This window comes from Toxotes jaculatrix, chromosome 18, assembly GCF_017976425.1.
Source record: "Toxotes jaculatrix isolate fToxJac2 chromosome 18, fToxJac2.pri, whole genome shotgun sequence".
NCBI lineage: Eukaryota > Metazoa > Chordata > Actinopteri > Toxotidae > Toxotes > Toxotes jaculatrix.
Window position 1 is genome coordinate 5,966,932 of NC_054411.1, and position 15,163 is coordinate 5,982,094.

General features: G+C 38.6%; 2 protein-coding genes across 4 annotated transcripts; one reads left to right on the forward strand and one right to left on the reverse strand.

The window, feature by feature from the left end:
• Positions 1-995: 995 nt before the first annotated feature.
• On the forward strand, positions 996-9,523 carry snx8a (sorting nexin 8a). Of its 3 annotated transcripts, XM_041063263.1 has the most exons (13): positions 996-1,339; positions 2,101-2,228; positions 2,981-3,110; positions 3,896-4,086; positions 4,473-4,593; positions 5,259-5,395; positions 5,551-5,631; positions 5,722-5,882; positions 6,076-6,205; positions 6,301-6,369; positions 6,886-7,035; positions 7,940-8,089; positions 8,588-9,523. In XM_041063263.1, the coding sequence occupies exons 1-13, from the start codon at positions 1,303-1,305 to the stop codon at positions 8,666-8,668; spliced, it is 1,566 nt and encodes a 521-aa protein (XP_040919197.1). In that variant the 5' UTR covers positions 996-1,302; the 3' UTR covers positions 8,669-9,523. The 3 variants fall into 3 exon arrangements, with proteins under 3 accessions (XP_040919197.1, XP_040919198.1, XP_040919199.1); XM_041063264.1 differs by lacking the exon at positions 2,101-2,228 and having other exon boundaries at positions 997-1,339; XM_041063265.1 differs by lacking the exon at positions 2,101-2,228 and having other exon boundaries at positions 1,000-1,339; positions 2,956-3,110.
• A 541-nt stretch (positions 9,524-10,064) lies between these two features.
• On the reverse strand, positions 10,065-13,860 carry nudt1 (nudix (nucleoside diphosphate linked moiety X)-type motif 1). Its single transcript, XM_041063267.1, has 4 exons — positions 13,712-13,860; positions 13,433-13,593; positions 12,441-12,586; positions 10,065-10,534 (listed from the first exon to the last, which is right to left on the reverse strand). The coding sequence occupies exons 2-4, from the start codon at positions 13,582-13,584 to the stop codon at positions 10,362-10,364; spliced, it is 471 nt and encodes a 156-aa protein (XP_040919201.1). The 5' UTR covers positions 13,585-13,593; positions 13,712-13,860; the 3' UTR covers positions 10,065-10,361.
• Between the last annotated feature and the right edge of the window lie 1,303 nt (positions 13,861-15,163).

The window sequence follows — 15,163 nt, forward strand, 5'->3', positions numbered from 1 at the left end:
CGGAGGCGCCCCAGTGTCGAGCCACTGAGAGGTTCAACTGATGTCTAAAATATTAGAACTTCTTGTCGCCTGTATTGTTGAACCACAGGGGGTGAACATGGCTGGATTAACCTCCTAAGGGGCCCTGGGGCAAAAAAAAAAGAAATGTCCCTGGGCCCTTGTTGACCCCCACTATATATGGCAGTTCATTATTTCTCCAGGCACCAATAAACCGACAGGCAGCCCAGAGCTGAAGTGGTTAGGTGATTAATTGATTGACAGAAAATTAATTATCAACGATTCTGATAAGACGATGGATTAATTTTTTAGATCAAACACAAAAGCAAAAAATGCCAACAAGTCACTGGCACTTCTCAAATGTGAACATTTGCTTGTTTTCCCAGTTTTTTTTTCTCTCAACAGAATTAGAATATTTTAACTTGAGCTTCAGGGATTACTGATGGAATTTTTTCACAATTTTCTGGTACGTTATACCTTGCCTGAGGTTTCCTGTCTGTACTTGACAGACAGAAAAAAAGGTCCAGAAAAACTAAAACAGAGAAGGTCTTAAAACTAATAGAGCCCCTCGAGGGCCTGGTTGACTTGAAATAGATGATAATATATATATAAACAATTTTTTATTAATCCAAATATGTGAATCCAAATGATAAACCTGGGTGCCCCCTGGGGAGTTACAGGCATTCCCCGGTTGGTAATCTAGCCTCTTTCGTGAATCTCAGTGAACAGGGGATTTCTGAGATTTGATACGGGTTAAAAACAAGAAGCTGTCTCAACAAAAACGCCAAAAGCGATGTGTTTATAACATAAACGGGTAAATTAAAAAGCTTTTGCCTATTCTGTAGCTGTGTCTCTTGATTTCAGCTCTGTAATTACGCTGATCCTGGTATTTAAATTTAGGGCAAGCAAATTCAGAAACTGAAAAGCTAAAACTTACGAGGCGTACTTGAAGGCAGCATTATATATACTTTTGAAACGGAAGAATGAGGAACAGAAAATTAAACCAAATTAACTTGCATGAGTGAAACCAGGAAATAACCTGGTCTAAATAAGACAATATTCCCCAGTTTATCAAGTGAACCACAGACTGGATTATTAGATGTCAAGATGTTATGAGCAGTTCTTCTTTTTTTCTCTGCAGCATTTATTATGACACTGTCATTATTCGACAGTGCACCTAACTTTAGGTTTATATAGCTGTTCTCCAGACTTGGACTTTAACCAGCGCTAACTACAACTTTAAGAAATAAGTTACTTGTTTTTTCTTTTCTCCAGGAAATCACATGGAGGTGCTCTTGCGCTCACATGACACTCCGAACCATGGCAGGAGAGATCAATGAAGGTACAGTACGAAAACTTCTTACAGTCTTCTTAACGCAGTTTTTGCTTTATCATTTCCTAGTTACTTCGCTCTTTTGTCTGGCGTTGCAGTGTCAGGACAGTTGGGAATATTTAATTAGACGGGTAAAAAATGTGGATATTTCTGCTTGCTGAAGTCGCGTTGTGAACTAACCAATGAGAACTTTTGGGTACATGATGATCGGAATGAAGTCGCTCCATCTTAAAAGCATTCATGAGTGGTTAATCGTATTTCAAATCACCTATTAATGTTTTCTTCACAACCGATGAACAACTGTTGCCGAGCATATTACTGTTAAAGATAATGTCAGATGTGCAAAAGGTTTACTAAAGTTTTGATGCTTTTTTTTTTTTTTTACTGCCACGTGAAAGCTGTCAGCTGGTCACTTGAGGGTACTTCAGCAGCACATAACCAGGCCTGTAGGGAAATGACCTGAGATTTACTATCTTTATCTTATCTACCACACACTACTGTAAAGCTCTGATAGGGCTTTTTATATACTGAATCTTTCACTGAAGGCTTTCTATGTCTCTGAATATGTTCAGTATTTGGGAATCAGATCAAAACTGCATCTGGGATAATATAGAGTCATATGATAGAAAATAAAACGAGTCTATCTATAAAAGGTGATATGATCATCATAATCTCAGCTCTGGGTACCATAGATGTAAACTAAGTTGCTTCATTTAAGTGACTGTATTTTGAGTGGTTGTGATGCTATGTAGGTGTTGTTCCTCTTTTAGGCTCAGTTCCTGCCTATTACAGGGAAGTATATGAAGCCATCTGCTGCAGAACAGATGAGAGAGTGCAGGTTGAAGTTTTTCAGCGGTTACTCCAAAGGGCTGACCTCTCCAAGGCTTTTTTAGGCCAGGTGAGGAGTCCACACTTGAATCATTAAGATGCAGCAGCAAGCAACAGTTCATAAAAATACTGTGATAAAAACAACTGCATGGATTTAGAGACAGCCCACAGCATGAACAACTTTCCACTTCGTGTTTTTTACCTTGCATTTGCCTGTTACAATTTATATAACAGAATATACCTTGAATTTACATAATGGAGGTGTATCCCATCCATCCATCCATCCATCCATCCATCATTCATGAATGAATATGAAACAATTACTGACATTTGTGTGTATAAAGGCTGAGGTCTGTGTTTTTCTAATCAAATAGATAAATTAAACACTTGAGTATAAGGCATCCCCGCTCAAATATTTGCTTGATTCTGATAAGGCGTGCTTTGGGAGTTACTATTAGGCAATATAGCTCTAGTAGATACAGGTGTAATGTCTTATCAGTAGGAAGCTGGCAAAAGCTTTGTGTAGACTGACAAACTGTTAAAGACATTAGACAGGCTTAGATAATTTGTAAATCTGCCAAGTTTTTTTTTCTTTAATGCTGAGATGTAGGTTAATGTTAGAATACATTAATGTCATGACAATGCTCATCCAGAGACAGCTCATGGTTCAGTAGAATTTCCCTTTTCCTGACCTTTCAGCATATCATAGGCTTTTGTGTCTAGTGAGCAGTTTTTGCGTAGAGGAATGCAAACCACAGTTGAATTTAGATCTCAGACTGAAAAACGGTGACCTTCAGGTCATATTGTCTTTGTCCTTCTCAGATTGCTGAGCATGTTGACGCCACAGATGGATTCCTGAGCAAGTTGTCCCTCTATAAAGCACTCGCCTTGATTGCTCTTGCTCAGCAAGGAAAGCAGCCAAGCCCCAAACTCTTGGAGAACTGCATACAAGGTAGGTGACAGTCTTAGGGAACCTCTGCTATCCCTCTATGGTCAAGATATTCCTTCTGCACAAGGCAAATGCCACTCTTTTATTGGCTCTGTGACAGTTGGGACATACCCGCCTATGGAGTTTAATAAGATATACTGCATAATACGGTGATAGTTAACAAGCAACAGAAGGACCTTTGGCAGTATTTACATAAAATTTAGATTCAGTTTTCAACCCCATAGTTTTAGCCTCTTTCACAACAGAGGAAAAGCTAGAATTTTGATTTAATTCACCTTCATTTGTTTTATTTTATTTTGGTAGAAAACCCATAGCTATGTTTAAGTGTTGCATTCTTTCACTGGTCCCAGAGTGGGAAGATGATAGGGGGAATTTTTTTTATGGTTTTCATAGAGGTGGCCATTATGCTGGCTGGACTAAGATCCCTTCCCAACCTTCTGTGATTATTTAAGGCCTCCTCTGTTATTTCAGGTGTGGCCAGTATGGCAGCTTGCTGCATGCCACTTCCTCATCTGTGCAAGAACAAGTTTTCCGCTTTTGTCGCAGTACATTACATTCAATTCATGGCCCCCTTGGAATGTACCGGAAGGGATAAATAACAGAACGCAAGCACAATACTGTACTAGCAAGAGACAAATAGAGTCAGACACGTAGTAATCTGTTGAACAGAGAAAAGTGGTTTTAACACCAGCATTCCTCCCAATTGGGAAATTCATTTCATCCTAAATGTATTGATTTACTCATGAAAAACAAATATTAGATGTTGGTTCTGGTTGTGTGCTTGACAGAGTTACCGAAACCTCAGCTCGGGGAGCCGAAGGATCTGAACGCCTTGAGGATGCAGCCAGCTCAGGACGACGAACTGATCATGTCCCAGACGCTGGACAAGCTGCTGGTCAGAGACACAGTCCAGGTGGAGCTCATACCTGAGAAGAAGGGCCTGTTCCTAAAACATGTTGAGTACCAGGTTACCAGCCAGGTAAGGCATCCCATAAAAGCTACTACACATAAATGATTGTGTTAGAATAACGTCTAAAGAAAGAAAATGTTTGTCTTACTCTTACATCAGTGACACTGATAATGATTTTTTTTCACCAGTTATTTTCTTATTTTACTTCTTATTTCAATTTAATTGAGTTTAGGAAACAACATGGTAAATATACATGTAGAAAGGCATTGCATCATTTACTCTGGGGCTCCAGTTACAAAAGTGGTTGTTGTCAAGTTAATATCTACATGATGAAAATCATTGATCTGACCCCTCCATTAGCTCCTCTGTAACCTATTTTACAGAACACTTACAGTAATGTTATATTCTCTTTTCCATTTTCTGATAATTTTCTTTCTTTGCTTCTTGTTTTTCAGCGTTATAAAATATCAGTTTACAGACGCTATAGTGATTTTGACGTCTTCCATGAGGTTTTGCTTCAGAGATTTGCCTACAGGGTGGTGCCAGCACTGCCACCAAAAAGGATGTTAAAGGGAGGTATGTTACTCTGTTGAATGCTTCCACATCTAGACAGTTACTGATCTAATGAAAGGTCATTTGCAAACATGTAAATATCCAGGGGGTTCTGGTAGCTGAACAGTTTTTTTGGATAAGGAATAAATGTTCATCACTGTCAATTTCAATGCACACTTCTATTCCTGCAGATTGTGTTGTTTCAAACACAGACAATGCCATCCATCAAACTTATTGCCTGAAAGAAACAAGGAAACCAGCGATGCATAAAATGAGCTTGTTTCAGTTCACACATGTAAATATGTCATAGTGCCAGATGTGCTCTTTTTCTCTTATCCTACTGATTGATGCGTGTAGCTCAAGATCTACTTCAGCGCTTATATATTACACATGATTAAGTCTTTTTTTCAGAAATCAGTGCAAAGGAATTTTGAGACTCTTGGTTTGTCAGTTAATTTACTTGCTTGAAATCGGAGTGCTCCACCGATTTAGCAATGAACTCCAGTAACACTGTCGATATTTAAAAATACACTCTGATGTGTAAAATGAGCATACCATCAGTCACTGTTTGATCTCAGCGTCACTCCACTTTTATCAGCGTGAACACTCCTGGTCAAACTGCTTAACGTGCTCTGTTCCCTTCCTAAATAATTCTGTAAGTTTTTGTTTCCTCTTGTATCTGTCCACAGTGCTGACCTCCGTCTCTGAGCGGGAGTTCATCGAGGGGAGGAGACGTGCTCTTGGCAGATTCATTAACTTGGTGGCACGACATCCCTTCTTCTCAGAGGACGAGCTGGTTAAGACCTTCCTCACCTTCAGTGGCTCTGTATGTCTTTTCTTTAACTTGCTGCCTGGTTCTGTGGTACTGACTGGTGCACAATAAGAACGATTGTCTTGCTGACTGACATTGCAATGCATCCTGTTCCAGCTACTCTGTGTCTTTTTCCCCCTCACCCACTCATCACCCCTCTTCCCAAACAGGATGTTCAGACTAAGCTGCGTGATGCTTACAAGAAAATGGGCGATGAGTTCATGACTAACAGAACTGCAACCCAGGCAAAGGTTTGTCACATATGTACGTTGGAAAAATCTTTACACAGTTTCCCCCAAAGAATAACCTGCATCTAATATTTTGTTGGATCTGTTCTTCAGGAATATCTCCCTGCTGACATTCAGGCTCAGTTCTCAACAAGCAGAGAGCTGATTAGAAATATCCACAACAGCTTCCACAAACTGCGGGACAGAGCTGAGAAAATGGCAGAGCGCTCTAAGGAGAACGCAACTGATCTCCTCATGTTTGGCAGAGAGCTCAGGTATTTCATTATTATGGTTATAAAGTTAAAGTCTCTAGTATCCAGAGGTTTTGGACTGAAAAAACAAATGATAATATGATTCAAAATCCTCCATATTGTTGTGTCTCTTCATGGTTGTTAGTTTGAAACGCATTTGGCAGCTTAGACACTGCAATATTACATTCTGTCCCTGTAATAATGCTGTTTTCTCCAGTACATTGGGCTCAGATGCTTCGTCTCTTCCCTCCTTGGCCTCTTCACAAAGCACCTGGGGGACCCTGCGTCAGTCACTGAAGAGTCTGTCTGTGGAGTTCGCTGTGCTCTCTGACAAAGCGGCTCAGCAGGTACAGCCCTCGGTCCTTCATGCCCACCACCTGCTCTGCTGTACTTGTCCAAAACTGGCGCTGGGTAATAAATGTTGTTTTGCTAATGTCCTCAGGGCAGACGGGAAGAGGATGATGTTGTGGAAAAACTGAATCTTTTCCTGGATTTGTTGCAGTCGTACAGAGTGAGTTAGTTTTGCTTTTAGTTTTTGCTATGCTCATTTAATTTGAGTTTATCTCCAGGGGTCTACAACCTTTCATGACAGGTGATTTTGATATCACCAGTGACATTTACTGTATGAAGCACTGCAAAACAGTTTTTATCCATTAAGGCAATAATATCAATCTCCTGTTTTCTGATGGAGAGGAGTAATGATTGACAATAAATCCAAGTTCAGTTAGTAACCAAATCCAGGATATTATGTAATGGTCAATTTTAACACAACAAGTCCATCTCACTTGGGAGTGTAATTTTTAGTAGTGGGTGGATTTTTTAAATTTAACTGGTGGGCAGATAAAGTGGCATTTTTCATAGCTCTTCAACTAAATCTATTAACTGTAATCTATATGGTAATTTCATAATTTGTACAAACAGTTCTCCTACCATTTTTGGCCGTTATATATTACTGTTGCGCTGTATATTGCCATTTTGAGGCAAATAAGAAGTGCTGTTATGTGACTGTTACTGTGTTTTTCTCTAGGATCTCTGTGAGCGCCATGAGAAGGGTGTGCTCCACGAGCACCAGAGAGCTCTGCACAAGTACAGTGTGATGAAGAGGCAGATGATGAGCGCCGCTGTTCAGCCAAAAGAGCAGGCATCTGTGGAGCAGCTTGAATCGCGAATTGTTCAGGTGATCAGTCTCTTTCAGTGACTCACTTCCACATTTTTTGGGGCTCTCAGGTTGCTTCCTTACTGATTGCATTCAGTTTTAACTCATTTAGCACTTGATAAATAAAATGCAATTTGCATTGGCTTGAGTGTATCTGTGACTAATCCACTCCTATTGGGTAAAAAGAAATAAAATAAATAAAAATGATGTGAGATATCTTGAGAGGTGAGAAATTCTTACACCATTTCCTGCTTTCCAGTTTTGAGGTGTGAAATCAACAAGATATTTTTCTCTTTAAATTCTATTAAACCGTGTCACATTTTGGAGGATAAATACTGCCAGTGTTTACTTGCAGTATATTTCCTGTTGCAGTGTTTCCTACCATCAATATCTGATGGGATTAAACCTTTCTAATTTTTTTCTAACAATCTAGTTGTATTGAAATACTGAAATATTAAGTGTAGGGGGAGAAGACATAAATAAAGTCAGGATTAAGAGCTTCACTTTGAATTGAACCAAACCAGCATTTCAAACACTAGTACAAAGCTGAGTCACATGAAGTTTTCTGACAGGTAGCAGAATTTACCACCTACAGTTGTATTGTTGTTGGTTTTCATCTTGTGACTGTAGTTCCTCTTAGTCTGTGTGGTTTGTCTGTGTGTAAAAAACACAAATGTAAACCTCATACTGGCACTGGAGTAAAAATCAGGGGATTACCAAAGTCATTATGGTTTCCTCATCTGGGGACAATAAATGTCAAATTTCCATGGCAGTCCTTCCAGCAGTTGTTGAGATTTCACTCTGGACAAACCAACAATTTTTAGGAAGGTTTTCCCCAACGAAAATGTTTTGTTTTTTCCTGATTACTATCATCATTTAAAAAGTGGTTATGACTTCACATTGTATTTTTCCATTCTGCTAATAGCAAGAAAATGCCATTCAGACCATGGAGCTGCGTAACTACTTCTCCCTGTTCTGCCTTCATCAAGAGACACAGCTTATCTTCACCTACCTTCCAATCACATCCCACATTCTCGGGGCTTTTGTTAACTCCCAGGTCCAAGGACACAGAGAGGTGAGACTGCACGTCTGGAAATAATTTTTCTTCAGGCCCTCCTCTATGTCATCACAGTACCGCTCCAGGAGGGTCAAATCAGTTTTAAATTGGCTTTTAAAGTCCAACAAAAGAACTAATAATGATGGATGGTATCACTGAACGGATAATCTTCTCATCTAGGATTTGAGTTGGCTTACATTTCACATGAACAAGTGAATCTCCCATGTACCTTTGTCTATTATAAAATCAAATAAAGCACACAGGGTATATTTCTTTTGGTTAGATACCTGGACCTGAAATTAGTTTTTTTTTAAACTTTCTGTTAAAAAAATGGTTTCTGTTAATCTCAGAGCTCTTGAAGATAATTTTGCTATGCTGTTTCTCTTTTCAAAATGTTTTAAACCCACAAACAAAAGTAATATTTAAATGCAGTGTATTATATTTGTGTTAAGAGCTACTCCAGAGTTTATGGAAATTTAGATGAAGAAAATTGACTTTTTTTGCTTTTTTTTCCAGATGGGAGAGGTGTGGAATGAACTCCAGCCAAAGCTTGGATGTCTCTTTGGTGGTAATAACGGATTGAAAACCTCCATCTAAAACCTAAGTGAGCTGCAAAGGAGAAACACTGCCCCTGATGAGGACTACAAACTGGAAAATAACTTGCTCTGTGAGCTAAAGCTAAAAACTTTAAGGCACAACTATTTTTTTTTCTTCTCCTACATCTTCTATGACATAATATACATTCCATTCAGTAAGATGATTTAATGTTTTGGTTTGAGTGTCAACCATATCACCTTTACCTGGCCAGTGTTGCTTATGAGTTATTTTATGCTCTCCCTGATCTGGATATAATGTTCATTTCCAAATCAACTTTTATAACTGCCAACAAGGAAGCAAAATAATCTGAGGTGTTGTTTTGCAAGGGATACGAGGAGGATGACAGTATATTCATGCATTCCAACTCATCTGATAAAGCACCTGCTATTAACAGTTTTAGACACTAAGATAGCTGAGAAACATTGACAGGGACACAGAGTTAGGATGTTTTTTTTTTTAATCCCTAGTCATGAAGTCTTTGGTTTTACTTACTGAATAACTTTAGACCAATGTATTTTTGATACAGATTTTAGTTGTGTAGCAGCATATTTTGTATTTTTTTATGGAGAAGTGTGCTATTTCTTACTGTTTACTCTTATGTAGAGCAACATCTTTGCTTTAAATGTTTGCAAGACTCCCTTTTATTTTATAAGCTATTTTTTTTTTTTGAAAAGCTGGAGCTCAAATTCCAGGATTCTGCAAAGGGCAGATATTTGAGATTTACTGAAAAAATAATGACCTCTCACACTAGTGGCTTAATATATCAGTAATAACACTATAAGCTACTGATTTACTACCAAAGATAATTATAAATACACAGCCGTTCTGGTATAATTTAAAACTTCCATAATTAACACCTTTATTTTTAATTTCAGCAGAACCATATCACTTCATACATAAGGTCTGTTCTTTGCAGTTGCAGGTATCAGTTTAAATTACTGTAATAATCAAACTTTGTTTTTCAAATATTTGGCAAGAAAACAATGATGCACATGTGTCTGTACACATATAATTTATCATAACATTTTATATATTTTTTAAAAAAATCAAAGGGATAAGTTGACAAACATCTGGGCTTATATTTCAGGAGTTACCTCACAGATTGTGACCAGCTGATTTCATCTCAAATGCACTTAATTGACTGTGGAAACGAATGGTGCCAATATGCAAATCAGAAAATGTGCACATAGTTATAAGTAGGTATTTTATTGAAGAAACTGTAATGGAGTATGAAACTCATTGGTTTTGCCAACAAAAGCATATTGGGAATCAGGCTAGATTGCACAAAATATGAAATCCAATGAACGTATTACTGTAGATATTGTAAATATTTTATTAAAAAAGAAAAAAATCCTTGCTGAATGGTGTTAAATCAGTTACCCTGAAAAATAAAATGACTGAACTGAATATTTTTACAGTATAGTGCTGCTTCAATTTTTTTTTATTATTATGTATTATGTAAGGTGAATGCAAAATATTATTAGCTAGCAATATTTATAATGAATACAAAGGAAAAGTTTTATCCTGATGTTATTTTACATGTAAACACCCTGCACGTACAGTTAACATGCTTCTTTAAAGTCCTCGGAAATGAAACTGGAACATTTTACAGTGGGAATATCTTCGGTATGTAACGTCAAAATTTCTAAGGCGGATATTTTTTGGTCCTGTTCATAAACTGCATCAGCAACACTCAGAGCTCGTCCACCTCTTCCAGTTTGTGGCTGAGGATCACGTCGTGACCCTGGAACTTAAAGTATCCAACAAATTTCTTCCTCTGGAGCATCAAAGGAAACCACAGAATATCATCAGCCCACATTTCACTGAAAGGAATCTGGTCGCATCCAAACCACTGAGGCCTCATTTCTAAAAAAAAAAAAAAAAAGCAATGAGAAAATAATTAGTCAACCTCACAAGAGTGAAACTAATTTTTATCATCTGCCTTGTGATGTTACAGGACAATCAACATTCACTGAGTTCACTTGGCTGAGTTATTTCTGTGCCACTTCTGACCCCACTCTATCAGTGTCCAGTACACAGTGGAAATTATTATTGAATCTGATGAAGTTGCATTAAGACTTAGAACTTAAAAATTAGTAAGTACTTAGTAGCTGAGAGAGTGACAGTTCACATAAAAGCAATTTCAGACTCCTTTCCTGCTTCATCTTATCTGTTCTCCATGCAGGAAAAGAAGGTGTTTTTAAACTGAAAATGAAAAAAAACAGTTGGTGTTTTTTGAAGTCTGTCTTCAACAATGCTCATATCCTTATGTGCATCCTTTTTTTAGCACCAATGCAAGAGGTGGGGGACAAAATCCACCATTGCCAATCTGTGCAAAGAGTGGCTTTCATCTGAGGCTAATGCGAGGCCTCAGCAGTCTGAGTGAGACAAATCCAAGTGGGTATCTTATGAAGTTAGTCAATACAAAAACTCCTCTGTGCATTCTGCTGCTAAGCTGAGCAAAAAAACAGAAGATCACCACTCGATTCATTTGAACTTAAATTTACAATAAAGTGTTGCGCAGAACGAGGGCGTGAATTTTTGTCCATGATCTGTTTTATATGGGAGCTATGCCAAGAGGGGAGTTCTTCACTGCCAGTGTGGCAAGGACAAATCATTATTGTTGCTATTATTTGATGCACACACAGTATGTATGACCCCATGAGAATTGTTCTAAAACACAGTTCTTGTGAATTGTGAATCCGCCCTTTTAGTGAGAATGCCAACAAGTCACTTGCCCAGACTGCCTCTGAATCTACAAACTTTACACTTCATTAAACTCCTAACAAGCTTTTTCCTCCTCTTATCTCTTCACCCACTGGCTATTTGACTTCTCTTTCCCTCCGGACTCTTTGGTTCACTGCTGATTTCTGACCCCTCCACGAGCTGAGGATTTCTGTTTGTCTATAAACGTCACCCAGATGACCTTGACTAAATTCTCAGGGAGCGCAGATCAGTGCAGGGTCTCTGCAGCCTTCCTTCTGCTAAGGCCCTTTTCTTTATGTATTGACTGTATTTTTTCTTTACTACTGAGATATATTCTTCGCCTTCATATATTCTCCTCGCTCGCAGCAAGTACTATACTTAAGAAGTATTTGTACATTATTTGAGTGTTTCATATTCCTGCCACAGAACTTTTAGATCCACTTAGATCCACAGACGTTTGTTATGATATTGACAAACATAAGCTAGACACACCGTGAACCAAAATCTGTTTTGATTCTCAAAAGGCCTCATCATCTAACCTTTAAGGATGTTGATGAACTTCATTTGCTGTGAACATCATAACAGGAAGTCAAGATTAAGAGGAACCAAAAGTAAATACAGAAAATTTTTGGAGGATTACAGGGTATTTTTTAAAATACGTCAGTTATTTGGAAGTATGTACAACAAAAAAGAGGAGTTCCTCTTTACCTCCTAAGGCAAGATTTTTTTTTTTATCGTGTCAACAAGTGGCTCATCTGTTTTTAAAGTAACTTTTTAAATACAATTATTCTCATTAAAAGATGACCGCCGTTTTCTAATTCCAGTTGTATAAAGCCTAGCCTTTTCTGTTTATATTTGAGGTATAGTTGTGTTATAAACTCTATTTAAAACAACATAAAATAGCTGAATATAATTTAGTTTTTTGGAGAGCAAGAGCCCCTCTCCTGCTTCAGCTTGGCTCTCCGGATGTCGTCTGGTTATTCTACTGTGGTTTATTGGTTAAATTTGGACATAAAATACAGGAATTCACTACCCACAATTCAGTGTGGTGCAGTGGAAATCCTACCATCTGACTCTGTTGGGTCTCCATTAAAAGCATCAGCTCTGAAAATGTGGACATCAAGTAGCTGTGTTTCTCCGACAAACTCAAATTTGATATTTCCGACCTTCTCAAGAGTATCCACCGTGAGACCGCTTTCTTCCTGCAGTTCTCTAAAAATGAAAACATCAAATCATTTTTTGATCTTGTGTGTTTCAGAAATGAGCTCACAGCACAGTTCATACACACACACACACACACACACACACACACACACACACACACACACACACACACACAATTCAAGCAAACAGAGAGGGTAAAATGATGATATCAGTGTTTCCCAGACAGGGTGTCTAAATCCAAAAAGACACAAAATCTTTTTCTAACTACATTCACGGATAAAGACAGTGAGATGTGGTTGGCAGCTCCAGAAACTCTACTGGAGTGGATCAAGATTATTTTGCCTTGTTGTGTAGGAGTGGGCCTGATTGCCTCCAGGGCTTCCTTCCTTTAGCTTAGAAACAAACTTCCTGCTGATGACTGATCACACATTGTCCAGGCTCAACATTCATTTAATTTATCAAGCTTACAAACAACATGAACTCAAAAAACAGCATTTTGACTTAACACAATGCTATCATAGCCTCTGCCATTTGATTTCAAATGCAAAGACATAGCTCTATACTTTGTTTTTATTAATATTAATCATTCAGTCTGCAAAACATAAAAAAAATTCTCTAATTCTCTATGCTTGAAAAATGACCGAAATCATTAATCTATTTTGAGAATAGTTACTCGATTAATCGACTGATCGCTTCAGCTCTAATCTTCACACCTCTTCTGCTTTTTACCTCCAGCCTAATTAATCTGGATCAAACGGAAATACCTCAGTACTTTGCAAGACAATCATCCTTATTGACTCACAGAACCACTTGAACCTGCTCTGTTCTTTAAAATTGCAGGAATGGTCTTAACCAGCAAGTCAATTCCTTAACATGAATAAAACTGCTTTTTACCTCCTTGCAGCATTTTCAATGGTTTCTCCAGGCTGAACTTTGCCCCCAAACCCGTTCCACTTCCCAACCCCAAATCCTCTCTTCTTCATGCCCAGCAGCACCCTGCCGGGCTGGACCACCAGCACCAGGGTCAGCAGCTTGGAGCTCAACATCTCACCTGTCTGAGGGGGACGTTGGGAAATAAAACGTCACATAAACACAATGTAAATACTACCTTAACCAACATTAGCTCCCAGCTCCACAGCTATTTAACAGTCGCCTCTGCGTTACAGTGCTTACCTTAATGATTTCTACCCTGCAAACTGACGAAAAGCGAATCACAAACAATAAATAAAGAACAGCGAATTAGGGCAAATAGTTGGTTACTGTATAAACACAGTTCACGCTGAATGACTCCCGCGTGCAGCTCTTCTGACGTCGGTACATGATGCGCCGATACGTAAGAGCGTGGATTGGTCTGATCAACGTCAGACTTGAATCACAAGTGTTATCACTTGTTTTGAAGATCAGCGAAATGTGTTACTCTAAAATGTGTTCGACTAGAAACTGCAGAGGTTTAATGTACCGCTTTGTGACTCTCTTCAAACAGTGGCGGTTTCTGGCAAGGGTGAACCGGGCAGCCACGTGAAAAAAAAAAGAAAATCATCTGCGCCGCTAAGCAGTTGCATACAGCACCGTGTGGGAGCTGCCCATATCTCCCAGCATGCACCACAAGCATGCATGTATAAAAGTAAGCACCCTGACTCAGAAGGGTGGCGCGGTTGGGGGAGTGTGGGAGCGCCTATTTTTTTTTGGACTGAGCAGGTCATCAATAAGATCGAGCTCGTTGTGTCTTAACTCTTAACAAGGCTTAATTTATAGTCATATTTGGTTGTTTGTGGGGGCCAGTAACAAAGTGCATTTACCAGTTGGTTTCAGAGAGTTAAAAGGTTCTGTGAATGCTTTGTGAAAACAATACAGCAATATATCTAGTTTTGGCTGATCGAGGCTTTGTTGAAGCTTCGACACCTGATTCAAAAAAATGGTTCATTACCCGAGGCTTCAATGACACAGTGCTCGAGTAGGACATCTAGTGGTCAATAAAATGAAGTGCAATGAAGGTGTGTCATTTATTGGTTCATGGATTGTTTGGGATTTGATCTGCTATGCACATTCTTGTTCGACTACACTACATGTTTGTATGGTTTCAAGCTGACACAATAAAATACATATATTAAATATATATATATTAAATGCATAGGCTATATTATTTGACACGTCTGGTTGTTGTAGGAAACAGCGATATACTTGGCCTGATATTTTGTGTTATGAATCGTAAGCTATCCTAAAACAAGTCTAAACAGTCCATAGCTTAAAAGATGCTGAATACTGGGTGTTCACTCCCCAGATGGCAAATGTGATCTCATTCCAAATGTCTAATTCAGACCATGTTTGTAATTTGGCACCCTACATAATCTTCAAACCTTTCAAAATTCAGTGATCAAGCCACACCTCGGTACAGTGGCGTAATACTACTGCCTCATGAGCTACCGCGCATGTGTCGGAGCCTCGAGTGTTAGAGAATCATCACTAGGGACGACTCCCACACTCTTCCAACCTAACCACCACCTTGAGTCAGGGTGTACTCTTTCTTTCCGCTACTGGACATGAAATTCACAAGTGGTACAATAAGCTGCTTAAAGAAGTAGGAAACATATAAACAACGATTGTATTATATGTTATTTATTATTA